Source organism: Xiphophorus couchianus, chromosome 23 (assembly GCF_001444195.1).
Source record: "Xiphophorus couchianus chromosome 23, X_couchianus-1.0, whole genome shotgun sequence".
NCBI lineage: Eukaryota > Metazoa > Chordata > Actinopteri > Cyprinodontiformes > Poeciliidae > Xiphophorus > Xiphophorus couchianus.
Genome location: NC_040250.1, coordinates 17,368,346 through 17,393,665, shown reverse-complemented (window position 1 = coordinate 17,393,665; position 25,320 = coordinate 17,368,346). Strand labels below are relative to the sequence as shown.

The 25,320-nt window shown below is 39.0% G+C and overlaps 4 protein-coding genes across 8 annotated transcripts; 2 read left to right on the top strand and 2 right to left on the bottom strand.

The window, feature by feature from the left end:
• Positions 1–524: 524 nt before the first annotated feature.
• On the top strand, positions 525–4,541 carry LOC114139481 (trichohyalin). The gene is made up of 6 exons (XM_028009456.1): positions 525–745; positions 823–947; positions 2,299–2,418; positions 2,619–2,786; positions 3,535–3,685; positions 3,762–4,541. The coding sequence occupies exons 1-6, from the start codon at positions 667–669 to the stop codon at positions 3,833–3,835; spliced, it is 717 nt and encodes a 238-aa protein (XP_027865257.1). The 5' UTR covers positions 525–666; the 3' UTR covers positions 3,836–4,541.
• LOC114139480 (probable UDP-sugar transporter protein SLC35A4) lies at positions 3,861–6,078 on the bottom strand. Its single transcript, XM_028009455.1, has one exon. The coding sequence runs from the start codon at positions 6,051–6,053 to the stop codon at positions 5,082–5,084; it is 972 nt and encodes a 323-aa protein (XP_027865256.1). The 5' UTR covers positions 6,054–6,078; the 3' UTR covers positions 3,861–5,081.
• Positions 6,079–6,131: 53 nt separating this feature from the next.
• On the bottom strand, positions 6,132–8,935 carry LOC114139482 (SLC35A4 upstream open reading frame protein-like). Its single transcript, XM_028009457.1, has 3 exons — positions 8,832–8,935; positions 8,382–8,480; positions 6,132–6,742 (listed from the first exon to the last, which is right to left on the bottom strand). The coding sequence occupies exons 1-3, from the start codon at positions 8,844–8,846 to the stop codon at positions 6,545–6,547; spliced, it is 312 nt and encodes a 103-aa protein (XP_027865258.1). The 5' UTR covers positions 8,847–8,935; the 3' UTR covers positions 6,132–6,544.
• Positions 8,936–10,193: 1,258 nt separating this feature from the next.
• Positions 10,194–25,261, top strand: hmgxb3 (HMG box domain containing 3). 5 transcript variants are annotated; one of them, XM_028009451.1, is made up of 21 exons: positions 10,195–10,384; positions 10,796–10,959; positions 11,056–11,230; positions 12,606–13,088; positions 13,190–13,297; positions 13,382–13,522; positions 13,623–13,846; positions 14,943–15,052; positions 15,148–15,231; positions 15,345–15,433; positions 15,518–15,622; positions 15,715–15,855; positions 16,258–16,556; positions 16,677–16,804; positions 17,724–17,855; positions 17,941–18,125; positions 18,209–18,431; positions 18,628–18,761; positions 19,267–19,386; positions 20,642–20,851; positions 21,160–25,261. In XM_028009451.1, exons 2-21 carry the CDS (start codon positions 10,811–10,813, stop codon positions 21,724–21,726), a joined length of 3,807 nt encoding a protein of 1,268 aa, XP_027865252.1. In that variant the 5' UTR covers positions 10,195–10,384; positions 10,796–10,810; the 3' UTR covers positions 21,727–25,261. The 5 variants fall into 5 exon arrangements, with proteins under 5 accessions (XP_027865249.1, XP_027865252.1, XP_027865248.1 ...); XM_028009448.1 differs by having other exon boundaries at positions 10,194–10,462; positions 12,606–13,079; positions 15,345–15,622; XM_028009447.1 differs by having other exon boundaries at positions 10,799–10,959; positions 12,606–13,079; positions 15,345–15,622.
• The last annotated feature ends 59 nt before the right edge of the window (positions 25,262–25,320 follow it).

Sequence of the window (25,320 nt, the reverse complement as noted above, 5' to 3'; positions counted from 1 at the left end):
AGACCAGACACTAAACTCTGATCCTGTAGTCAGCGACAGCCTCCTTCATGAATTGCTTAAAGATGCACTTACAGGAACCAACAGGACATTTCTCATCTACTGCATCAACCCTCAAGGTAAGTGAAAGGAATATATAAGTGGGAGGTGGTTGAATTAAATCTGACTCTGGGTATTACTTCTTCTCAGGTTTCCTTGATGATGAAACTCAATCTGCTTTACATTTGGCTCAGAAAGTGAGGGGATTAGTTACTAAACCCACTTCTGTTTGCTGGAATCCGAGGACAATTGAGCAAGAGCTTCGTGAAAGGATCACGGAGCTACAAAATGTGGTACTGCTAGGGGAGAGTGAGGTACAGAGCATTTACAAGTTAGCTCAGCTGACTCAGAATCTGAAGGTAAATAAAACAAAATCAAAGCTACAGCATTCAATACAGCAGCATTTCAGTGCAATAAAAATTTATTCTGCCATCTCGAAAATAGATAGTGAAACATCAGTCGTGGGAGAAGAGGAGAGAGGAGTCAGAGAGAATAAAAGCCAAAGTTAAGGTCTGGTGGTTGTCGGCCATAATATAACGTAGCTAAATTCAAACTATGCAGGTTAACATTTGCTTTTTAACGTGACAGAAATCATCAATCAGCAGCCAACAACTTTCTGTAGTTTGTCTCATGAAAGAGAAAGGAAGTACAGAAACAGCTAAATATCTGCAGGAAAAGTTGAGACAAGAAATGGAGGAACACATCAGAGGTAACAGGATAAATGTCACAGCATAATTGATAAAGATATTCGCGATTGAGTATTTTGTGTGTCTCTGGTATTTCCAGAAGGTAAAGGCAGCGCAGAAAAGGTCCAGGAGAGGGTAACCAGAATCCAACAGCTGAAGGAAGCTCTGAGAGAGGAAACACTGAAGAATGGGAATGTTTCAGAAAAGTCCCAATTCTGTCAACAAGTAATGTACATTGTCTCAAATTTTACATTGTTTATGTTGTCCACTGATCAAGCTCAGGTACTCAATTTCTATTTCCAGTTTAGATGGATTGAGCCATTTATTTTAAAGCTAGAAACATGAACGGAAAACCAGAAATTTGCCATTTACAATTATTAATGTTTTGGTCACTTAAACACAACATTTTCAATGACTATTTTTGATCTATTCTTGATTTCTTTCAGAAAAATATAACACATTTTTGCTGTTGTTACTCAAAGGTTTCTGCTGAGAAAATGTATGCACTTTTGCCACAATAATTTGTAAGAATTTACAACCTCACTAACTTTTCTGTCTGAGTTTGTGCCTAGTCTATATAGCATCAAGCTTTAAAAACTAAAACCTACATATTACAGGTATTACTAACATTAAGAAGCATAAAATGGTGACATATTTTCCTGGAGTCTTAGTAAAACAGATGTCCTTGTGAGTAGGCTACCTCGCAGCATGACATCATCAGCTTTACCATAATGGAGTACCAGTATAGTTCTGACAAAATGATCTTTTTCCGGTGTAAGGGTTCTTTCAATCTGGTCTGACAAACTTTTTACATGGTGTATCATTAAGAAAACCTTCCATATGCGACTTTGTCGCATAGCCTAATTTTAGAGGAAGGGATCTTTTTCGGGTCCTACTCAAAAAGGTGAGATCGACTCATAAATCGTTTAGTCTGGTTTTAAGACGCCTATAGTGATCAATGCTCAACACTGTTTCACTGTGACGGCATAGATAACTTTGTGGCTGTCACTCTAGCCTGGTTACTTATTTTCTTCTTTTACCAGGAGTGTCTTCGCCCCTACCTGACTGAGGCCTCTCCTGAAAATAGTTCTTAATGCCCCAAACTTTCACATTTTAGTTAATATGTTTCCCCATAAACAGCTTAATTCTTTGATAAGAGCATTAAGGGAGAGATGGGAGAAAATCCCTATGAGCTCAACTTCAAACATTAACCCTGAGCAAATCTTCATTGTTTCATTTACTCATTTCCTTTCCAACACTATTTTCTCCACTTGAGAAACTCTTAAGCCTCCCAAATGTCATCCTCGCCACTCCTGTAAGTAATATCCCTCCTCAAAGCTTTGTGAAAACCCCCTTCAGCAGGATCTTGTTAGAAATCCACTGAGAATTTTTTAGAAAGTGCTGTAATTATTGCCTCCTAGGGTAACTCTTTGCAGAAAGCTTTACGTACCCGACCGCTGGTTTGACAACACATTTACAAAGCTTAGTCCAGTCTTTTCAACATCTAAACAAGATTTATGCTTGGATTAGTGGGCAACACACACTAAGACGTTAATTTTGCCATTTTAATGATTAGTCTCAGTTGGAATACAATGAAGCGCAGGAGCGGAGGAGGCAACTTAAGGAGGATCACACAAGATTAATTCAGGAGGAGGTGGCGAAGATGGAGAGAGACTTGGCGCAGGAGCAGCCGCCGGTGAGATAATGAGATACCCTGTTGTTTAACATTCTGTTTGTGATCTATCTCAGCCGAGAGTGCTGAGTCAGTTTGAATAAGTGCAAGGCTGAATTTATGGTGGGCAGAAATGGCTGCACTTCCATATTAACTCTGGTATTTCCTTGAACTTTTTTTTTTTTTTTCATTTTAACCACTGTTTTTATTCATTGCTCCATCAGACAGAAAGCCCTCAGAGGGAGCTGCTGGTGCTGAGCAAAGAGAGGCAGGTCCTGGTGATGCAAATAGAGGCGCTTCGTGCCGAGGGCCAGCAGGCAGAAAGCGACCTTCAGGATCAGCATCACAGACACCAAACGGAGCTGCATTGTTTGAGGGAAGAGAGCCTACAGGTGGGAATTAATTGGCTTTAAATCCACGCAAAATATAGTTTCTTGGTTTGGAAAAAGATTTGCATAAAAAAAAAAAAAAAAAGAGAGCACAAAAAACAACATCTTAGGTTGAGAGAGCAGCGAGTGCATAGTTTAGGGGAAAGAAATACACCGAGTTGTTACAATGCAGAGTAACATTGAACTCTTTTTCCTCAGGATGTGCATCCTGAGGTGCATCCTGAGGAAAAAGGATTCTAACTAAATTCTTAGTTAGAATTTTGTAAATTCTACCTTTGAATTATTTTCTTACGGCTTTTCTTTAAGAAAGTTCAGACATGCATATCAAGATAAACTGATTGTGAATATGTTATGGTTTCTACTACTACTAGTCTCCTCATTAACTTAAGAGAATCTTGGGTGCATGTTACTAAACCTAATCTTAGCCGTTATTGTCTATAATAGGCTCAAACTCTTGCAATTTTGCCCTTACTGTACTGTATTTATTCAGTTGAAGGCCCCATTATGAGCTGACCAAAGCATATCTGGTTGTCATTTCTCTTTATTGTGAATATAGTTTATTACTGTCATAGCTGAGTAGATCATTTGTATTCAAATCCAAAAAATAAACAAGCATAAGCTAACCCCAATGTTTGTAGGCTTTTGTAGTGCCTAGTAACGATATAGTTTTACAGTCAAGAATCCAATTGACCCAACACACATTTAATGGCGTCACCCAAACATGCTCGTTATCAGTATTCCTGCTCTGCAGGTGTTCAGGGCGTTTCGTCAAGTTAGTGAGGAGCAGAGGAAGATTTCAGAGGGAAGATATAGGAGTGTGCTGCTGGAAGCTGTGCAGGATGCCATCTACCTGTCGGCTCAGAATCAGCAGCTGCAAGCTGAAAACAAGGAACTTCAAAAAGGTCAGTGTTTCCCAGCAGCCGGTCACATAACTGGAAAGACTCTTCACAGTGTTCTCATGTTTTTCTGACTCTGCAGCACTGGGGGAGATTAAAGACGCTCTTGCTGTGCGAGGAGATCCTGTGACTGACCTGATAAACCAGCATCAATGAGTCTCATACTGAAAACGCGTGTTGGTAAATGATTCAGAAACTTTATTGGTCATAAACGCAACATGTAACATTTTATCCCTGATGTTGTGCTTTAAAGATGATTTGGTTTATGATTATGGATCCTCGCAGCATGTCTCTGCAACAATGTAACTGTGTAGCAAACAAAACCCAACATTTGATTCATTTTGCCAGCTTGTTCTTTGAGACACTTCTCAAATGTATAAGTGATAACACGTCTGCATCTGCAGTAAATAAAGTAAAGGACTAAAGGAGTTCAGTTTTAGAAGGCAGATAACATAAAGGCTAAATAAAACACAAACCAGACAATGCCCAGCAAAAGTGCTTATATCCCTTAAGATGCTCCACATTTTTTCACACATCAGCTTCAATGTCTGTATTTTGTTAGGATTTTAAGCAATGGACCAACCTCGGTGTGAAGATTAAAGTTTTGGAAGTCTGATGGAGCAGAACTTTGATCAGAAAAGCAGTCTAGAATCCCATTGTAACTCTGGAGGAGCTATAGGGATCCATAGCTCAGGTGCAACAACCTATTAAAAGGATTTGTCATGCACTTTGCAAATCAGGCCATTTTACAAGAGAGTTTCAGAAGGAGTCATTGTTGAAATAAAGTTATACGAAGTATAACATAAGCCACTTGGGAGAGAGAGCAAACATGTTTAAGGTGCTTTGGTTAAATAAGATTATTTGCCAAACACCATGATTGCACATCAGCTTTAAAACAAGATCCTCATGGTAACCCACACTGTTGGTGATGCTTTAGTAGGAGCAGGGATGATGGTTAAGAGTTTTTGTGAAAATGAAATGGAATTAGATAACATACCAGGCCTGTCAGAGGCTTTACAATACCTGAGACTGAAGAGGAGGTTCCCAGCTGGACTAAAATCTCAAACCTATGTATAACAATGTCCAGACCTAATTTGTGGCAAGCTCTGCTTCTGATCTGAGTGAGTTTCAACTAGAGAAGAGTAAAAGTGTTTCTAGATGTAGCACTGCTTGATAACCCCAAAAGAGCTGCAGCTGCCCCAACAAAAGTCCTACCTTTCATATTTTATGTGTATAATAACATTACATCATTTTCCACTCACTTGATAAAATGTGTTCGAGAGAAATGGATACTTTTAAATTGCACAGTACCAGTAAAATAATCTCAAACGTGAAGGACAATTGGCAGCCTTTGTTGAAGCTCCTCTGAAGCCAAACACGCAGGTCTCCAATGAACCCTCTGCTATCCGTAATAAAGGTAAGCTGCCAAGCCAATCAGAGTACAAGGTAGAGGAAACAAAGCAGTGAGCTGTAAGCCTAAGATGGCCCAGGATAGCACTGCATTAACCAGCATGGAGCAGGAAATGACAAACAGTCTGGTGATGCCGCTACCGTGTTTGAGCACCACAGACATCAGAAGTCCATTTGCTGCCTGTCCTGCGATGATAGCCCACACCACCCCCGAGTAGCCCTCCAGAAACTCTTGGTCACTTCCTATGGAGGAGAGAGAGGACACCCCGTTGATTGCCACTCCAAACATATAGAGGTAGAGGTTCTGTACGCTGAGGGGCAACCTTTGGCTCTTCAGCACCCTCTCTGTGTAAACTGCTGCCAGCCCAGACACACCGGCGTAAACCAGCACAAGGAAAAGTCCCCAAGCAGTGATGTGTAGCCTGGGACCTTCATCGACATCAATCGTCTCAGGGCCTTGTAGATCCAGGCTGCTGTAGCTGTGGAAGCCCCCCGCAGCCATGAGGAGCCCCAGGGCGAACCACTGCTTAGACCGCAGCCTCTTCCCCAGACAGGCGGAGTACAGCAGAGCGGTCGAAGCTATTTTCAGATTAGAGAGTATTTGAAATGAGCTTGGGTCCATGTAGGCCTGCATGATGACAACCAGGTTGTTGTTTAAGGTGTACAGCACAGCAGGGATCGCGTAAGGGGCAATGAGACGTGGGGGAGACCGCGGTATCGATGTGGAGCCTGTGAAAACGAGGCTCAGCAGGGAGATGAGCAGCTTGGCCAGCTCAATCATGAGGACGCAGGAGGCGGCGTTGAATGGGACTTGACCGTCTACTTTGGTGAGAGTGATAAGCGGCGCATGAGAACCATAGATAAACACCATCAGGCCCAACAGGAAGCCCCACTTGATCCTGTTCGCCCGCTGTCTCTTAGTCCTGACCGGGGTTTGAGACCCCACGTTCTTAATTACAATCATTCTAAATGACACAAAACAAACACCAGCTTCAACAAGTACAGAGGATAACTTCAGTGCAAAAAAAATAAAACAATTCAATCAGTTTTCTTTAACTATTATTTCCAACACATTCTAAGACTAAATTGTGATTATTTTGAACAGACCAGTAAAGTTGTGGTGTACATGAGGTGGGGAAAGTTTCTGCCTGTTTTCCATATTAAAATCCAAAGGCCTTAATATAAATATAGCTGCTTTAATTAAGCCCTAAACCTTGTAGGCACAACGTCATGCAGGTGCAATGTGTTAACAGTGGACAGTAGAAATTAAAGCAGGATTAAACTGAACCCAAAGCAAAAGTAAAAACGAATAAAGTTTCTCTCTTTAGGTCCCAAGTGGAATTCCAGTCAAAAGAATGCATCCATAATCCTCCTTACTCAGAAAAGTTCAACTCCAGTCTGCTGTGGACCAGTACCTCCAAGAGCACTTCCTCATTTAGTGAACGTCAGCCCAATTTACTTTGGTCCCTTTTTCATTGTGCTCATGTAATCTTTAACGGTCCTTTCAATGTTAGGCACCTGATAGCTCTGGGCTGCGTAAATGCCAGTGGCAGTTCCCAGCAGCACTCCCAGGAAGGCCGAGGAGCGAAGCTTTGCCACCACATAGCCGACCAAAAAGCCCTTCAGGAAGGGTGATCCAAACACCGTGCTTCCCTACAGAAGGAAAAAAGACGCAAAGACAGTCATTAAAATTTGTTAGCATGTTCCAGTTACCAAAGTGATATGGTACAAAACGTTTTAAAATGTCATATTTTCAAGCCAGCTTTAAGTTGCCATCATACAGCTCATTTGCTTTAAATTACCTTCAATTTAGACGCTAAAGAAAGGGTTAATGTTGTCCCAGCTGAATGGAGTAGTTATTAAAAGGTGCAGCTCAGATTTTTTTCAGTAAGTTTCAGTGAAGTTGTTACCAGTAAATGGTTCCCTTACCAGTACTAGAAGGATATTGCTGTGAATTTGTATTAATCAAAAGACTCTGGTGGCAGGCCAACAGCTTGTCAAACAGGGCAACAACTTTAGTTGATTTTACTTTGACATTAAAAGTTTTTTTTTTCTTTCAAAAACAAATCCAAATTTGGTGGATTATGACTATTTTGCAGTAAAGCAATAAAAAAGGAAAAACATTCTAAGAGGTAAATACTTTTCATAGGAGCTGTAGTGCTACTATTACAAATTTTGCTATGCTACCCAACTCTATTAGAGATACACTAGGACAGTGGTTCTCAAATGGGGGTACGTGTACCCCTGGGGGTACGTGGAGGTACTGCAGGGGGTACGTGAAGCTTTTCAAAATATCTTTAAAAAATCAGTAGGCTCCTCATAATAAGTCTTGGGAAAAATTATTTTGTAAAAAGTTCGATAAAATATAAATGTGTGTTCATGCACTGAATTTTATATTCAGTATTTAGTTTCAATATCCTTTAAAATAAAACGGTTTGACTGGTTTTATACCTTCCTGGTGGTCACCGTCTTCTGTTTTTCTTTTTTGTTTAACCATGCAATGTTTGCAATATGGATGTATTTGTCAGGTTCACTGATATAGGTTGTTTGGCTTTAATAAATCAGACAGTGATTTTACAGCACTGTACCTCTTTTTAATTCCAAAAATGTTTTGCCCGTGTCAGGGGGTACTTGACTAAAAATATATTTTTAAGGGGGTACATCACTGAAAAAAGTTTGAGAACCACTGCACTAGGACATCAACTTTGAATCAGATAATTATTCACAGCCTAACAAGTGACAGGACAGTCTGAACCTCAAATATCCAAACTATTTTAAAGCTGTGCATGCACAGAACTAAATCAGAAACAATGATGTCGAAGTTGATAGTAAGGAAAAGAAAGTATCAACGTTTAGACTGTATGACTAAAACTATTTTGAGTTTCAGGGAGATGATTTAAAAGTACATAAAGTGTCGCTTCAAGGTAAGTTGTATTTTCTACAGCTAGAAAACAGTCCCTGTAAAACTTTGTCTTGCAGAAGTTAGGTAGTTCACTTATGAACCTAGTATAAATAACTGGCAGGCTATGGCAATGTTTTACACACTGTTTAATTGTTTTACTCAACTAACAAGAAATCAAAAACAGTTTAGATCAGTTTGAACAAAACTAGAGATCGGAAATCAATCACGAATCTCCAGCCTGTTTGTGCCGCTCTTAGTTTAGAAATATATGCAATTAATCTTTTGAGGCACTGATAAGTTTCAGAAATATATCTTACAGAAGAATATGTAAAAGTGGACGAAAATGCCCTATTTCAGTGGCATGTGCCCACTCGACCTATAAAAGCTCACCTGGGGAAATTCTGCGGATACCTCGGTCTCCACTCTCCTCTGAATCGCCTCCAGCTGATTTTTAAGCCGAGTTAGATCCTTTAACTGTCTCAGAGGATCCTGAAATAAACACAGCTCATGTGAGATATATTTTTTTTAAAAAGAAACATACACAAACCATACTGAATCCACAATACGCATGTGATTTTAACAGACCGTGATGTACAGTAAAAGCACACTAGCGGCAGTTTGGGTCATCATCACATACATACATAAGTTTCTCTGAAGGTTTTTTTTGCATGTTCTCAGGGTCGGCTCCTTTCTCTCCCCTCGCTGAGAGCTTCCCAAATGATTGTAACACAGAACTAACATTTTCTGTGGGACACCATATTTTTTTGCTCCTCTAACTATTGCTGTCATGAGCAGCAAAAATATTATTTATAATTTAGAAGCCAGACACATCTCACTCACCTTGTCATCCGCCATTTTTTCGGTCAGTCTACTTCTTCTGGAACAGACGCAGAAGTTGCATTAGCGCCACCTGCTGGACAGGAGATTGGTAAAATAGAGGAACGGATAAAAGCAGGATATGGCAGCTGTGAACTCTTTAGAAATAATGTTGTTGATGAATGTAAGGCCTTGTTAAATGTAAATGACACCACCGTTGGTAAAGCGTGTTTTCCTTCTACTTGTAAGAATAACAGAACTATTCGTACCCTGTTTCAACAAGATATTATTTCTGTACCTTCATCTGTTTTCTATTGGAAGAATTCTGTCCCTGATTCACTGTGGGAAAAGGTGTGGACTCATCATCAGAAACTTTTCATAAACAACAAAATTAAAAATGTCTCTTTTAAACTGTTACATTGAATTTATCCTATTAATCAATACATAATGGAATATACTGTATTAAAACAATAGACCCCAACGGTAAGTTCTGCAAAGAGTATCCAGAAACAATTAGTCATTTATTCTGGAATTGTCGTATCACAAGAACATTTTGGAAAGAGTGAAATAACTTTATAAATTGTAATATTGATACTAAATGTTCTCTGAGGTATGAGCATATTGTTTTTGGCTTTCATGCTAAGAATACTAATGCAGACAAAAGACTGGCAATCAATCTAATTATATTTGGCAAATTTCATATTCACAAATGTAAATTTTCATCATCGTCACCCTTTGTTTTTTTTTTTTACAGTTTTGGTTAGGGAAATCAAACTCTATTTATCCACTATTTCCAAGAGTATGAACAAATAAGCTGTAAACACATATGAATTTTGTAGATCTCTGAATATTTTTAATTTGTCATATCTTCTTTCTATTCTTTTTGTTTTTCATACCAATGTATTTACTGTTGAAAGCTACACCCCTGGCAAAGTTTATAATATATTGTGTTCTGTTTTTTGCTTTTCTTTGTACTTGTAAACAAAGATGCTCATTAATAATAATAATTTTTTTAAAAAGACTGCCAAAAAAAGGCTCTGTTAGCAAAAACTCCTTTAGCAAAAGCAAATCTTCTCATTATTACTATTAATTGTAATTAATAGTAAAGTTAATCCTGCTTTATATATATATATATAGCTATTAATTAAAGCAGGATTAACATTACAATTAATAGTAGTAATGAGAAGATTTGCTTTAAAAAACGTCATAATGTTTTGCACAGGCTCAGAAATTACGACTGAATTAGTCTTTGGAAACAGCGCCTCCATGTGACTGCAATGACAACGATATTCGGGACGCAAGAGTCAATTTCACGTGTTAAAAACGTCTTACGTGATTGGATCGGACATATCTATCGCGAAATCTGATTGGACGAAGCCCATAGCAACAAATCGCCATGTTTCTTCTCGCCAGTCGTTTTGTCAGCTAGGACTATTTAGCTTTTGCAGTCGTTTATACGTGGTAAATCTTTGCTAAAGCATAAAAATGAACATAGAGGTGTTCCTCACCATTTATGCAATGACAGGCTTCTCCCAGTAGATGCTTGGAACAGTTTCTTAAAGGTCGGCAGATAGTAGGTAAGGCTTCAACAAGACGGCATTTCATTGGATAGTTGACTAGGCGTGCAGGCAGTATGAACACACGCCATTAAACCAGTGAGTTTCACATGCACGTTTTTTTCAGTGTAGTTTAGTTGGCGATACTTTTTTTCTGCAGAGCTAAGTTCAGTGTTTCGTCGCAATTATGATTCTGAGCTTATTTGTTCTGCATCATTTCTTTCCTTTTTGCAAGCAAATGCGTGGCAAATGCACTGTAACGTTGCATAAACAGACCAACATGCATTCTGAATGTTTAAGCATTTAAGCTGTAGTTTCATTATTCTAGTGTTAATTGTAATTGTCGGTAGAGGGAGGTAAAGTTGCACACTCATCCTGCAAATAAAGCATCTATTTGAAGGTTTGGTAAACTAAATCCATGCGTTTTATTAGCAGTGTCCTTGATCCATGGAAGACATGGACAATGTGGAGGTGTTAGAGGTTGTGAAAGTAACTGAAGAAGTTGAAAATGTGTACAGCCAAGTGGAGATGACGTCCCCCAAAAAGAAGCGGGGCAAGACTGATGAAAACAGTCACGAAAGACCCAAGAAGCCCCGGTAATGTAATGTGGATAACTTGAACTGTCTTTTTATGGACCTGGAGTAATTCTTTTGATGTATTAATTTGTATATGTGATTTATCATCTGTCCCAGATCTGCCTACCTGCTCTACTACTTCGATGTTCACCAGGTTATGCAACTCGGAACCCCAAATCTGCCTCAGTCTGAAGTCAACAAACGAATCAGTGAGAGCTGGAGGAGACTGAGTGTAGCTGAAAAGAGCTACTATCTGGAGAGAGCCAAGTTGGAAAAGGAGGGGATAGACACAGTAAGTTAGACATATTAGCAAAGTCGTGGATCATAAACTAATTTAGTCTTGTGGAACTTTCAGGACTGAGAATTTATAGACATACACATAAATTGAGGGTCTTCTTTTAATGTGAACGGCAACATGTGAAAGAATAATTTGCAATAACCTGCTGTGTAATTGTCAAAACCACTTTAAATTATACTTTTTCTTTATCCACCGTTTGATTCAATATCAGTGTTCAGTCTTTGTGAGTTATCACCCATCCACCATTTTACTGAATCATTAATCTGACAAACTTTTAGATGCTCTTGTGGTACAAAGACATGTCTCTGTGGATGTTTTCACAAAAGCCCCAGCATTATATATGTATTATACTATCTATGAATGTTTCCACATTCTTAGAATATTCTAAATAGCATGGGTAATCAGATTATTGCCGTTGTGCACAAGGAAACACAATAAAATTTAAATAATAACACTAGAGAAGCTGGAAATGTTTTCATCATTGATGGAAAGGCTTAATGCAGGGGTGTCCAAACTCGGTCCTCGAGGGCCGGCATCCTGCATGTTTTAGTTCTCTCCCTGGTTTAATGCACCTGGATCAAATGATGGCTCATTAGAGGCCTAAGAAGAACATTGATTGCATTGAATGCTTTATGTGAGACAAAACACAACTTGAAACCACCACAATTGTAAGATGTACTTCTGACAAAAAACACACTATGAAGTCTGAAGTAGAACATGTTGTTTTCAGCATCAGGCTGCCAACAACAAAGGACGGTGCATTCATCTTCCTTTACCTGGAACTGTTTCCCCCCCTTTTTTATTTGTCACTGTTGATAAAGTCACAAATAGTTCCGAATACAAGCTCCCAAGCCAGAATCCTTAACTATATCCAGTAGATATTCTGTGGTTTCTTCTAAGGATGGCTTTGAACAAAATATGTCTTGATAATTTGTTTTATTAAAGAAAATCATGTAGCAATCCCCTAATCTCCTAGTCTCCCTCCACAAGTCCTTAAAGAAGGGCAGATTTCTTTGTTTTCATATTTCTTCTAGAAATATATCTTGAAAGTCTTTGAAAAACTTTTGTAGTTTTTGACAAACCAAGAGACACTACATTCCAGTTGTCTTTGAATTAAGTTCTTAGAATTAAGCAGACACTAGGGAGAGTATTTTGAGGTAGTTCTTTCTGGTTTGTCAAGTTTTGTCAAGTATTTAGTATAGCCACTTTCCCTAAATTCACAAGATTCACAAGTTTTGTCTTGATATATATCTTAAGTTTGCTACCGGCTGAATGAATGAGACTAAACTGATTTTTCCTCATCTTTTTCTCTGGTGTGCTTTCCGAAGCCTTTAACAATTTCCTTACTTGTGAATTTTGTTTTCCTCAGACATCTCAAAGCTCCAGTAAACACCTGCCGGGCTTCCGCAAAATTCTCCCCAGAGCCAACTGCTTCCTGGTGCCCAACAGCGCCTCCTCCAACTATCAAGCTGTAGGCTCTCAGTCAGAAGTGTGCATCGAATCGATTGATTTTTCAGCTGAAGGAAGCTTGTGCTCGGTCGCCCTCAGGGTCCCCAAGTCCAAGGTAGCACCTGTTGACTTGGCCACTGAGATGGAAATTTCAGAACCTCCCACTGTTCCCAGTGATACAGCAGAGGAAACAGTGGTGCCTTCTTATGTGACTCCCCAAAGAACTTCGCCATGGTCTTCATCCAAAACCCTGACTTCCACAGACATCCAGGGCTCACAGGGTTCTGTTGATGAGATGCTGAATGATGTATCACTGAAAACAAAAGCCAGTGGAGTAGCAGTGCAAATGGTGCAACGAGAAGCTACGCAGATGGTGACCATTGTGCCCTCCCAGGTGAGATCTGTGCGTAAATGATTTATGACAGGAATTTAATGTTTAAATAAAATGTTTCAGCAAAGCAGTTTATTTCAGTAAGTGTTTCTCCCAATTATCCTTCATTCAAGAATCAACTGGAGCCTCATCCTTTGGCAGGCATTAGTTCCCTGCAGCCAGTCATGATGATTTCTGTAGGGGCCAAATCAAACCAGATTCCCAAACCTTCATATAAAATGGTAAAAAGGCATATTATTTTTTTGCAGAATTTATTCTAAAATAAATTTTGAAAAAAAAAGTGAGTTATTTCTTCTTTACTGCAGTCTGTAAAGACATACACAAGGAGAGGTCGGGGGAGGTGTCTAAATCCTGGCTGTTCTTTTGTTTACGTCACTCGACACAAACCACCTACCTGTCCTGAGTGTGGGAGCCACTTGGGAGGAAAATGGATACCTGCTGTAAAGGTTGAGTTGCTTTTAGCAGGCAATATTTGATAGAAAGTATTCTTTACAGCTCTGATTCAGTTGACTCAGTTGGTTTTGACTGCATTTGTGTTTCTTCTAGGCTAAAAGGACACAAGATAAAGCTGGTGCTTCCAAGCTAACAACTGACAACAAGAGTAACGAAAGCTGTCAGGCTGCACTGCATGTTTCTGCAGACACCAGTGAAACAAAGTCTGGTGGCGATAACAAGGAAGGACAAGCTCATCGGAGCAACAGAAAACAACCTGCACTATCAGCTGCAGCACCACCAGAGGGCAGCAGCACCACACCTCTGCCTCAAATATGGTACACGTCATAGTCAAGTGTCTTATCAAGGTGTTGGTCATTTTACTTTTCCACAGTTTGGTATCTTTGTGATTTTTAATGTAGTGTTTTTAGTTATAAAATTAGACTTACAAAATAACAATAGTTATAATAAATGATTTCTGGGATTTCTGCTGTCCTCAAAACTGATATAAATTCTTGCATCTGAAATCACAAAACTTGAGGAGAATATTACAGACGTTGCGAAAGAAAGATAGAGGTGAGGGAAATGTTTAATATTCTGTTCACAGTTATCTGTAAAGAAATACAGTTATGTGACTACTATTAGGAGAATGCCTAGTTATTCTGATTGGCTCAGGTGTCATTGTCTCTCATAATAAGAGCAGAACTCAAATAAAGGAAAATAATGTGTATTGCAGAGTCTTAGAATTTGATTAAATTACAGATGAGATTTGGGCATAACTGTGACTTTCTATGGCTATAATTCATAATGATATTTAACTGTAAAGAGGAAAAAATGCACAGTGGCTTAATGACATGGTTATGTACATGTTTCTTTACTGGTGCAGAATGGAAAGAGGAGGTGACATAAAACTTTGTCCAGGATCAAGTTGACCATGTTACATATTACATATAAACAAGCTGACCCTAGGATAATTTAGAATACATATAGAACCTTCAAACATCTTTATTATTAGTTGTTCAAAATCTTTAGAAAATTGTTGTTTCATTTGAACTTGAATATCTACATATTTCTGGTTGTTTAAAGGAATTTAGTGAAAAAAAAGCTATTGTTTTTTTCTATCTTAGAAGAATTTTGTCAGTGTAATCCATTGGTCTTTTCATGTTTGTTTGTTTTTTTTTAACCCTCCAGGGGTCTTTTGTGGGCTCTAGTGTCCCTTAAATGATAGTAGGCTGACAGGAAACGGGGAAGGAGAGGGGGGAAGACATGCGGCAAATGTCGTCGGGTCCGGGAGTCGAACCCGCGACGGCCGCGTCAAGGACTCAAGGCCTCCAAATATGGGTCGCGCTAACCCCTATGCCACCACGGCACGCCCTTCATGTTTTTTTTTTTAATGAATATCTGACTGCACTCTTTATTTTTTTCCTTTTAAAGTAAACAAACAAAAGCGAATACTAAAAGCACGCATCAGAAACCAGTGAAGAGCTGTGCTGTTGTTCAGAAGAGGCCTGTGAGACCCATCCTTCCTGCCGTCTGTAACCCAGGTAACACTGGACAAACTTCCCGTGGCATATACGTCAGGTAATAAGCTGTTCTTAACTGGGTCAACATATTTGATTGTGTTTGGGTTGATTCACAGGCAGCACTGTGATTCAGATCTTAACTGTTACACCAGAGAAAGAAAAACCTCAAGGTGTCTCTAAAAGCAACCATACAGCAGCAGGTACATTCACCACTTGGTGCTGTGAATGTGTTCACAACACATTTGAAATGCATGAAGAAGAAATGTAATTTCTAGATGTATTAGGTGTTCATCTGACGTGGTTGTACTTGTAGCCACAGTGCCTCAAGAGATTCTGTCAGGTCTTAAACCCAGCACTTTAAAGCAGCTTGGCCAGACCGTCCCAACAACAACAACCATCCAGGTGAAAACACACCCATCAATTCTGAAAACACAGAGTGACAGTGATGAGGTCAAGTTTCTTCACTCACTGCATCCCCTTCTGCAGGATTCCTCCGTCTCAGCAGACAGAAGTAAACATGTGACTTCCACTCCTGACACAGGTGTGAATGTTTTGTCCCTAGTGCCTTTCAGACACACGGTTTCCTGTTTTGTAAGTAAACCTTGTGCTTTTTATGGAAAATTTGTTTCTCTGTGGTTTCTTTTCTGTTTGTGTGACAGATTTATTTTTTTTGCGTGTTTCAGGATTTGGGGCTATCCACAGCACGAGGCAGAGGCCGCTGTAAGAACCCGGCCTGTGACTACATGTATAAGAACCGCCACAAACCTGCTGTGTGTCCAAAATGTGGCACCGAGCTGACCAGAAAGAATACCAAACCTCCAAAGGTAGGAGAAACACAACATCCAGATTATTTGTAAGGTGTAGTTGAAATGGAGCTCAGCACAACGACGGCTCAGTGACAACTGCTTCAGTAGACCTATGACGGATAACTGATTTTTTCTCTTTAGGGCTTTCACACATTTTACATTTTTTATGACTTAGTTATTGACCTTTTTATTGTTCATCACATTTTGATGCTATAAGGTGTTGCCTCTTCTTTCCCTCAATAACAACTTCCACACCAAAGAGTTCTGTCTATGAGTAACCGATCAATAATCAGGTTTGGTCAAGTGCAAATCAGCCAATTTCACAGCACTAATCAAATTATTTATATGCAAACGCGGTTTGATGATGCTGACTGCTGTGTGCATGAAATCCTCTCACTAACTTTCTGTTTCCTTCCTCAGTCTGAGACTTTGCTAGATCCCCATCAGGACCTGAGTCCTGCTCAGAGGGACGTCCAGCGCCAGAGCACTTTGCAGCTAATCCGCAGCACCCTGCAGATACCTGAGAGTGACACAGAGCTGCAGGAAACATTGAGCCTCATCCAGGAGCTGAACAATGTTAAAATAGTCTTGGTTAAGAATGGTGAAGGAAGTGATGCTGAGACTGAGACACTGTTGGAGACTGGGTGGCCTCAGTTTTATGAATCAGCAGCTACACACTGTGGCCTGTGTAGCTACCATCTGTTGAAAGGAGGGCGGGGGTAAGGCCATAGATGATGACTTTTCCCTCGTTTTGCCTCATCATTTTTGCAACCTTGCCTCATGTTGATTTCTGAGATTTAATGTAAACTTGTGTACATGGTTATGATTGGACCTTGTAGTACTGTTGCCGGGCAGGAGGACTGCTGGTTGCTCACCGAGACTCTGATGCAGACGGCGTCTCTGCAGCTCAAAGTGTGTCCCAACCTTCGATGTTTGGCCCTGCACAGCTTTGCAGATCTGCATCCAGGTAACCACAAACACTCAGCTGTTGCAGTAAAGCAAATTTGTATAATTCTGAGCATTATTTATTTTAATTTCGAGGAAAAAACTGTTTTAAAATGTACTTTTTGTGTAATCAGCTGTTAGAATAGGGCTAACCTGGGTTAAACTCTGGACCAGTGGTGAATGTTTCTCATTCACACTGTTTTACCAATTGGCCTCAAGAGGGCGCTACAGCACAACATAATCTGTTTCACAAACTAACTGGATAACCGTAGTATAATTAGTTTTTCTATCATTTTTTTCTCAGGTTCATTCAGAGTGAGTGTGTTACTAAAATCTTTATCATGTTTAATAGTCTGGTGATTATTACAGAATAAAGGATTTGCATGTTAATTTACCTTTTCTAATTTTAGCAATCTTATGCAGCTTCTCCATTTAGCTATTATCCCCATTTCAGCTTTGTTTTTTTTTTTAGTTTTAGGAGCAGATCAGTGTATAATAAATAACAATGCTTCTTTATGTTGTTTGACAGAAAATAAAATTTTTATGTCTAAGAAACAGATGTTTCTGTTTTTAGTTATTTTTTTCTCTGAAATGTGATTCTAGTTGTCTCATTCTTATGAATTAGAGTTTCTAAGAAGCACCTTACGTAAATTCCTTCAAAACTCAATCATTATCTGAGGATCCCTGCCAACAGGACAACCTGAGAGGAGCTTTTAATTCGCCTTGCAGAGTTTCTCTCAACTCACATGATTAAATGGATATTGTATTAGCTGAAGGTCTCTCTTTCTGTATCTCAGCATATTTAGCTTGTTTCCTATTTCATGGCATCCATGGAGAGTGAGCCACATGCTGTGTTCATACAGGAACCCAACATAACCTGTAATACTGTGTTAGAATAGTTAATCATTTCTGTCTAATAATTTGCTTACTGGTTTGTTCAGGTTTGTTCAACGTTGGGAATCGACTTCTTGTAAGTCTTGACTTATTTCTGAAGATCAGAGCCAACATCAAACTGGGCCAGACACCATCTCTAGCTGCTCAATCTGTGTTTGACCAAATCCAGAATCATCCAAGTAAATTCCAGTTTACCTCTTCATGCATTTATTCAACAGTAGATTTTTTTTGATCAGCCTTTTGATGTGTTTGCTCTTACATTAGTCCATAGTCTTACTCCAGAGGAATCATCTCAAGTTCAGGAGCTTTTCCTGAGCGGCTACTGGGCCTTTGAGTGTCTGACGGTGCGGGATTACAACGACATGATCTGTGGCATTTGTGGTGTTGCCCCAAAAGTTGAGATTGCACAAAGACACAGAAACGACGTACTGGAGCTGAAGAATGTGGAGGTGACAGACTGTTTATGTAATCTGTAACATACCTATAATTTTTCAGCAGATTCAGGAAGATCATGCGCCTTTTTACTCTGCAGTTTACCTGGCCGGAGTGTTCAGTCTCAGACGAAGTTCATGTGGATGACTTCTGGCTGACCATGGAGGGGGAAGCGATCGAGCAAGCGGCTTTCCCTGCAGACATCCCCATCACACGGGTGGATGCTTCCATTATTGCTCCTTTTGCACCACCTTTGATGAGGAGCCCCACTGTCATCAACACAGAGAAGGACAAGCTAATGCCACAAATACAACAGCCTGCAGGTACACACACATGCTGAATTATGTTGGTTACACTTATAACAGCCTCAGACTTGAGAAATAAACAAATGTGTTAATATCGCAATAGCTATTTGCTTTATTTATAGATTAAGAAAATGGATCATGTGTTTATGCTGATGGGACCTTTCTTTCAGTGGGTTGGTTTGTTGGCTATCAGAAAATTTTCTGATGTTTTCAGGAGATCCGTCAGCTTTGGTTCGTCTCATCCATGACGGTCAGCTCAGACTCGACAGGGTCGAAGATCACAGTGAGGATGAGTTGAGAACCATACTGGATAGCTGTGGGGTGGGCCTCACCCCTGGCTCCACTAAGGTGTGTGTTTGTCTGGGAAGGAAACAAGTGAGCCACAACAAAGAGAACCTTTTACCAGAGTTTACTGTACTGTTTGAACAAAACCGTTTACACCCTTTGAACTGTTTCATATTTTCCTTCAGAGTTTTTAGCGGGATTTTATCTGATAGACCAAAACAATGTAGTACTTCTGAATTAGAAGGAGAATAACAATTATTTTACAAATATATGCATTTATATTCAGTGTGTCTTTACTTTAACACCCTTCAATAATACACAGTGAAATCAGAGTAGTACAGTAATATTATTTCAAACAATAGAAAAACTATAACGTTTACTGTTGCATTTAATGCACACCAATCAATTTCTCTCTAAATAAAAAATATCTTTCACCCAAAACCTGCGCCTTTAGGTTGTCTGGGTTAAATCTCCTCTTCATATGTTCATTTGTAATTTGGCTCTTTAATTATTCTTAAAATGAGTGTTCTTGTTTCAGTAAGTCATGTTTTCTGTGTCTCACTGCTAGAACGAGCTTCTGGCCTCCCTGGTCAACCTGTACACACATGTTCACAGTGGCCCTCCCACGGCTCCACAGCCACCCCCCCATCTCACTGCAGGCAAGCTGTCCAAGGTGTGCCCCCACAAGGTGAAACATTGGTTCTCTTATTTGTACATTTTTTGCATATTTTTGTGTTCAACTTGTACCCTGCCCCTCCTATACCTTCTGTTCTGTTTCCATTTATTTATTTTTATTACAAATCCCCTCTCTGTAATAAATGCTGGATGTCATGTTGGGATGAGCTAAATAGGGCAGGTCAGCTTGAGTGAATTTAGGTTCTGACAATAGACTGCTAAGATGATAAATTCAGTTGCCATCGTTGTTGTATTTTTCCCTTCGCTGTTCAGCCACTAAATTAGTTTCAGTGAAACTCAAAATGGCTCTGATTAAAACAAGCCCATAAATGTTATCATGTTCCCAGACATAAATTAAATCAATCAATTCGTACTGCAGCCATCATAACTGTGTGACATTTTAAGCCTCCAATACAATCCATTGTATGCACATGATCCATAAGCAGTCTGGAAGTATCTTCTACTTCTGGATAATCATTGTGTCCATCCATCCATGACACATTAACTGCTTCATTAGTTCCTCCATCCAACTATCAGTCCATTCAGAACTTGCTATGTTTCTTGTGATTTTTGTGGCCTAAAATTACAGATTTTTGTGGTACCTTTTTCTAAAAGTTGCAGATTTCTTAGATTATTTGCCATATTTGAAATAACACCTTTAGTGCACATAAAATACCATCATGAGGAGTTGTCAAAGACAGTAATACTCCTTGTGTTTCCAGACTCAGAGTAGATAAATCTAAAGTTTGAGATCATGAGTAGAAGAACAAAAAATAGCAACATTTGTATTAAAGAAACAATGGTTAGAGGACATCTGCTGTTTTTTCCAGTGTGGACAGTTGTTTTATGGACAGAACGGGTACAAATCGGCATTAATAGCAAGAAAAAAGTCATTGTTTTTAGGTTATTTCCTTGATCTCCTCTTCTTAGTATCTAGTGTATAAACTAAACTAGTGTATCATCACTCCCAAAGAGGTTGTTGTAAGAACTCTTTTCTTCAACTGTGTCATGGTTGTGTACTCGCTCACATGCAGACATAGCGGTGAAAACTTTACAGGTTTTACATTTAAACTTTATAGGTTTTACATTTAAAGTCTGACCTTGATGAAATAATTTGCTATTGATTCAATTTAAAAGTGGAGAAAGAGTTCAATTAATTCAATTCAATTAATTGACGTATTGATTATTGCATAAGGATTTTCACATTATTTCTGGTTGTGTGTTATGGTTTTAGAACACTAGATGTTGTTTGCTCAACCCGCCTGTAGGTGGTGTGTTCCTCTAAGTACTTGGTGAGAGGAGAGACGGCTCGAGACCACGTCGATCTGCTCCTCTCCTCCCGTTACTGGCCTCCAGTTTACGTTTGCGACTGTCCTCGTCAAGTGGCGCTTTGCACTGATCTGCAGTATCCAGAGTTGGCAACACAGATGTGGGGCAGAAACCAGGGCTGCTTCTCTGACCCCTTTGAAAAGCCAGAAGTAAGTGTCTCCAGAAAGTCTACTGCTCAGAAGCCTTTATTCAATTGGCATTTATTCAATTAAGTCAATAAACTTACAGGAATACAAATAAAGAAGATAGAAAGACTAACTAATGTTCTACACTAACTACACAGACAAAAGCATAATCTATGTATTGATTGAATACACAGCTCAGTTAGATGCAGATTTGATTTAAATCTAGTGAATAAATCCAGTAAATGAAACTTTTTTTTTTTTTTTTATAGCATTCTGTGACTCTTATGTTTTCAGTACGTTTCTGCCCAGACAAACTTTAGTTTCTGTTTCAGTTTGTGACGTGCCCTGAGCTACAGGACCAGCCGTACACCGCTGACCTCTCCTTAGTAGCAGAGAACCAGCTGGTTCACCCCATCACAAAATCCTCCTCTTGCTGGCTGGTTTATCCTCCAGGAGCAGCGCGGGACACTCCCGCTCAGGAACACCACTGCATGATCCGCTGCAGAGATCTGGAGCCGTATATCAATCTGCTAACAGAGCTGGACTTAAAGAAAGAGGAGCATCACAAAGAGGAAAGTATAAAGGAGCAGACCGACATACCAGAGAATGACTGTTTAAAAGAACCAGAAGACAATGTGAACACAAAGTCCATAATTTTCAACAACACAGCTTATTACTACTTGTACAACCGACTTGTAGACTTCCTCAGCAGCAGAGACATAGTAAACCAGCAGATCAACCAGGTTGTGAAGGCTTGTCAGCCTGGAGAGGTGGTCATCAGAGACTCTCTATACCGACTCGGAGTGGCACAGATAAACACAGACGAAGATGAAGGTACGAGATTAGATGCACAGACAGAGGAAGAAGGAGAGAAACAACTAATGGTTCTAAGCAATTAAAAAATAAAATCTTGATTGGACTTTATAATGCTATAAAAAGAGACTTGGGGGCAAGGATTTCAGAAGCAGTGTAGGACTAGAAATAACATTTATATTACGGAGGAGACAGAATAAAAAAATACATATGATACGGTGCTGGTCACATGTTGAAGGGTGAGTTGAAATCTGTAGAAGTGAAAGCTGTCACAGACTGTAGAGATTACTGTTAATATATTGAGTTTTATTAAGTTTTTTAAGCATATGAAATGCTTTCCAATGTTTTTTCCAAGCATAAATAATAATACTGCTGAAGACTTTAAAAATGGATGCTTTGATGCTTTTTATGAAATTGTCAGTTGTAAATGATGAGTGTAGTTTTGGTTTCATGCCAAGATGTTTATGGAATAAGTTCATATGGTGACAAATCCCAGGCCCACGTTTTGACAGCAACTGATAATAGATTCCTATAATATGATAAAGCTGCTTTGCTTTCACTTTTTCTTTACACAAAAATATAAAACATGATCTGCTTTTGTCTTAAACATAAAAGTAGCAATTTCTTCTGCTTCCAAAATAATGCATTTACATGTAATATTGGTCATTACATGTAAAGTTTATTTTATATTACACAGTTGTTTTGCAGGCATAGACATAGCAATTATTTATTTTGATACAAGCAGAAAATATAAACATGCTAAATTTGTCATTTTTCGCAGTATATGGTCCTTAATCTTCCATGTCATGACAGTTTTTAAAAAATGATTTCATAATAAACTGAATTTGTTGTACTTATTGCAGGAACAGTGATGTAGCTTTCTTTCAGTCAGCTGATCGTTAACAGAGAAAACTCTTTGGTCTTTTCCCTGACATCTCAGTGAAAGGACATTTAATTATAGAAACTGTATGATGGAGAAAATTCGTAACTTTGAAACCATAACTTAAAAACGTTGGTACAGTATACTGTGGTCCCACTAATCGGTCTCCTTCTGACTACAAGAATGTAAACTGAGCTAGTGCAAACCTTGTTCTGCATCGTTATTCATGTGCCATATTTATAGCTTTTTTTATATCAAGACATTTCTGCTTTGTGTTTTACAGGCTTACCTCTCTATAACCTTGTGAGCAGATTTTTATAGCTATATTGCGTATCTGCTTTTTTCCACGGGGTTATAATGTAAAAATGGACCTCAGAGAGTAGTGTTTAATTTGCATGATATTATTTTGTGAAAAATATATATTTAATGTGGGCTGCTGTATGAATTGATTTAATATGTATGAATCCATTGGCCTTTAAGAAACAACAAAAGTTATGTGTACTTTTTCAGATCTTCTGCTTGGTGCTTATTAAAGCAGAGCAAACATACATTTACCTGCCTAAGGTTGTTGATGTTTGTTCACCTGTATGTCAAAAAATCTTCAGGTCACTGACCAGGCCCTGCCTTGTAGTTCTAGGCTTTCTCAGGAGCGTTGATGTTCCATAAGATGAAATCTTAAATGAAGTCCCACTTCCAGGGAGATTGTCAGTCATCTTGAGTTTCTTCCAGTTTCTTATAATTGCAACAAGTGTTGCCTTCTCACCTATCTGTCTGGCTATTGTTCGGTACCCAATCAAAACTCATCAAGCAGGTGCGGTTAATAAAAGGTAATCAGTGGAAGGTTAGGAGGGATTCTTAAACATGACAGGTTTGTGAGAGCCACAGTCCTTTCTGGTTGGTTGGTGACTAAATAAATTTAATTTATTAGATAAAGATCATACAATGTTATCAGATTTTATTTTCTACATTCTCTGCCTCACGATCGAGGTGTACTTAAGAAGAAAATTACAGACTCGTGGTGCATTTCTCTCGGTCTCTTTGTGTCTATATATATCTTGTTATGAGATAAATTAGCAACACAGCTAGCAACTTCAGGAAGACTGGAAGCATTGTCCTTCCGTGCAACTGGTTGACAACTTCAAATATGTATTCACTAGAATTGATTAACTTGTGCAATTTTGAAACTGTGCAACCAAGAATCAACATAGAAGTCAAGGTCAATTGTTTTTCTCTCATCAGCAAACGGAAAATTTAATTATTTAGATATTTGTTTTGGACACAAGTCATAAGTCATTTAGTAAAATAAATTAATCTGCAAATGATGTGTGACTTGTTAATGTTAGTCCCTGGTAAAGCAAAATAAGCAAATGGTTGGTACTTTAAAGTCTGAAAATGGTAAAAAAAAAAAAAAAACAACCTAGAACATCATTTAGATTTTTAGATACATCTATCAATACAATTTCAGAGTTTGGCAATATTCAGTGTTATTGTGGGAAACATTTCAGATGAAATTCAGATTGGCTCAAATCCAACTGAAAAGAGGAAGTGGGGAGAGAGGAAGACAAAGGCCACACAGTTTCTGTTTGCACAGGAAATCAAAAACACAAACTGCAAAGTTCTTCTGAGGTTTACCAACACTGAAGTAGAAGCTGGACTTTTATTGGTAAGATTTTTTTCAACAACTGCATCTGCACTGATTTAAACAAAAACACACTGAAATACCGATGTGCTACAATCTACAACATTTTAGTGAAAATAAAGATATCTTGAGTTTGTCTCAGATATATACAGTATGAAACATCTCATTCAGACGCAAACACGTACAAAATGCCTGACATTGCACACATTTTCTGTCTGTATCGCTCACATAGCTTATAAATCATTCTAAAAATCATCACAGTTGGCAGCGTAGGCTGACTGCTACATACAGACATTAGTGAAACGTTTTTTATCCAAACATTCATCTAATGACAAGATCCAGTTGTCACGTACAAAATGTACATAAAAAAAACGATAACAAGAAGTTCACATTGTCAGACATGAAAGGCCCAGAATAGATCCACAGATTCTCTCTGCTACTAAACTATGCTGAACACCGCTAAATTAATTAAAGTGAAGCAGAACAATCACATGTTACTAACCACTGGCGAGCATTGTAAGTGTCGTAAGAAAAAGCCATGACCGAGGCACAGAGAAAACAACATGGTCCTTCTTTTGCCTTGTCATTTCAGTTGCTTTGCCGCGTACAGCTTAGGAAAGGACATATTTTTTCACCTTTACCTAAAGAGCGAGAAGAAAAATTGACTAACTTTGAGAAAATCATAAATCAAGCTGTTTTAGTCCAGTGTTTGCAGTTATTATTGCACATGCAGTACACGCAAGCTCATATTGCACGTGCTGGCAATAAAACCAATAAAAGGAAGTGATCCTGCTGATTTCAACCTCCACAAAATCAAGACTGTCATCTTGCTACAGTAAACAATGTAATAAAGACGATGTACAGCAGATAACCGATAAAATAAACATATTATGTAAGACAAAGACTGATGAACAGTCCACCAGTGGCGATGTTTTCAATAGAATAACAGCTCTGGAAACTTGGATGCTTGTTGACATGATTCCTCCCTTCGTGTCTGCAGTCGAGGTTAGAATTGGCAGTTTCTAGTCATGGTCTGCACAGAAGCGAGTCACATGCTTCGCTGCAGCCGGCCGTCTGTCTGGCGAACAGGCACAGCGGAGCAGAAAATAGCTGAGAGGGTAACAGTCTGCAGTGCCGCAAAAAAAAAAAAGACTCAGCCTT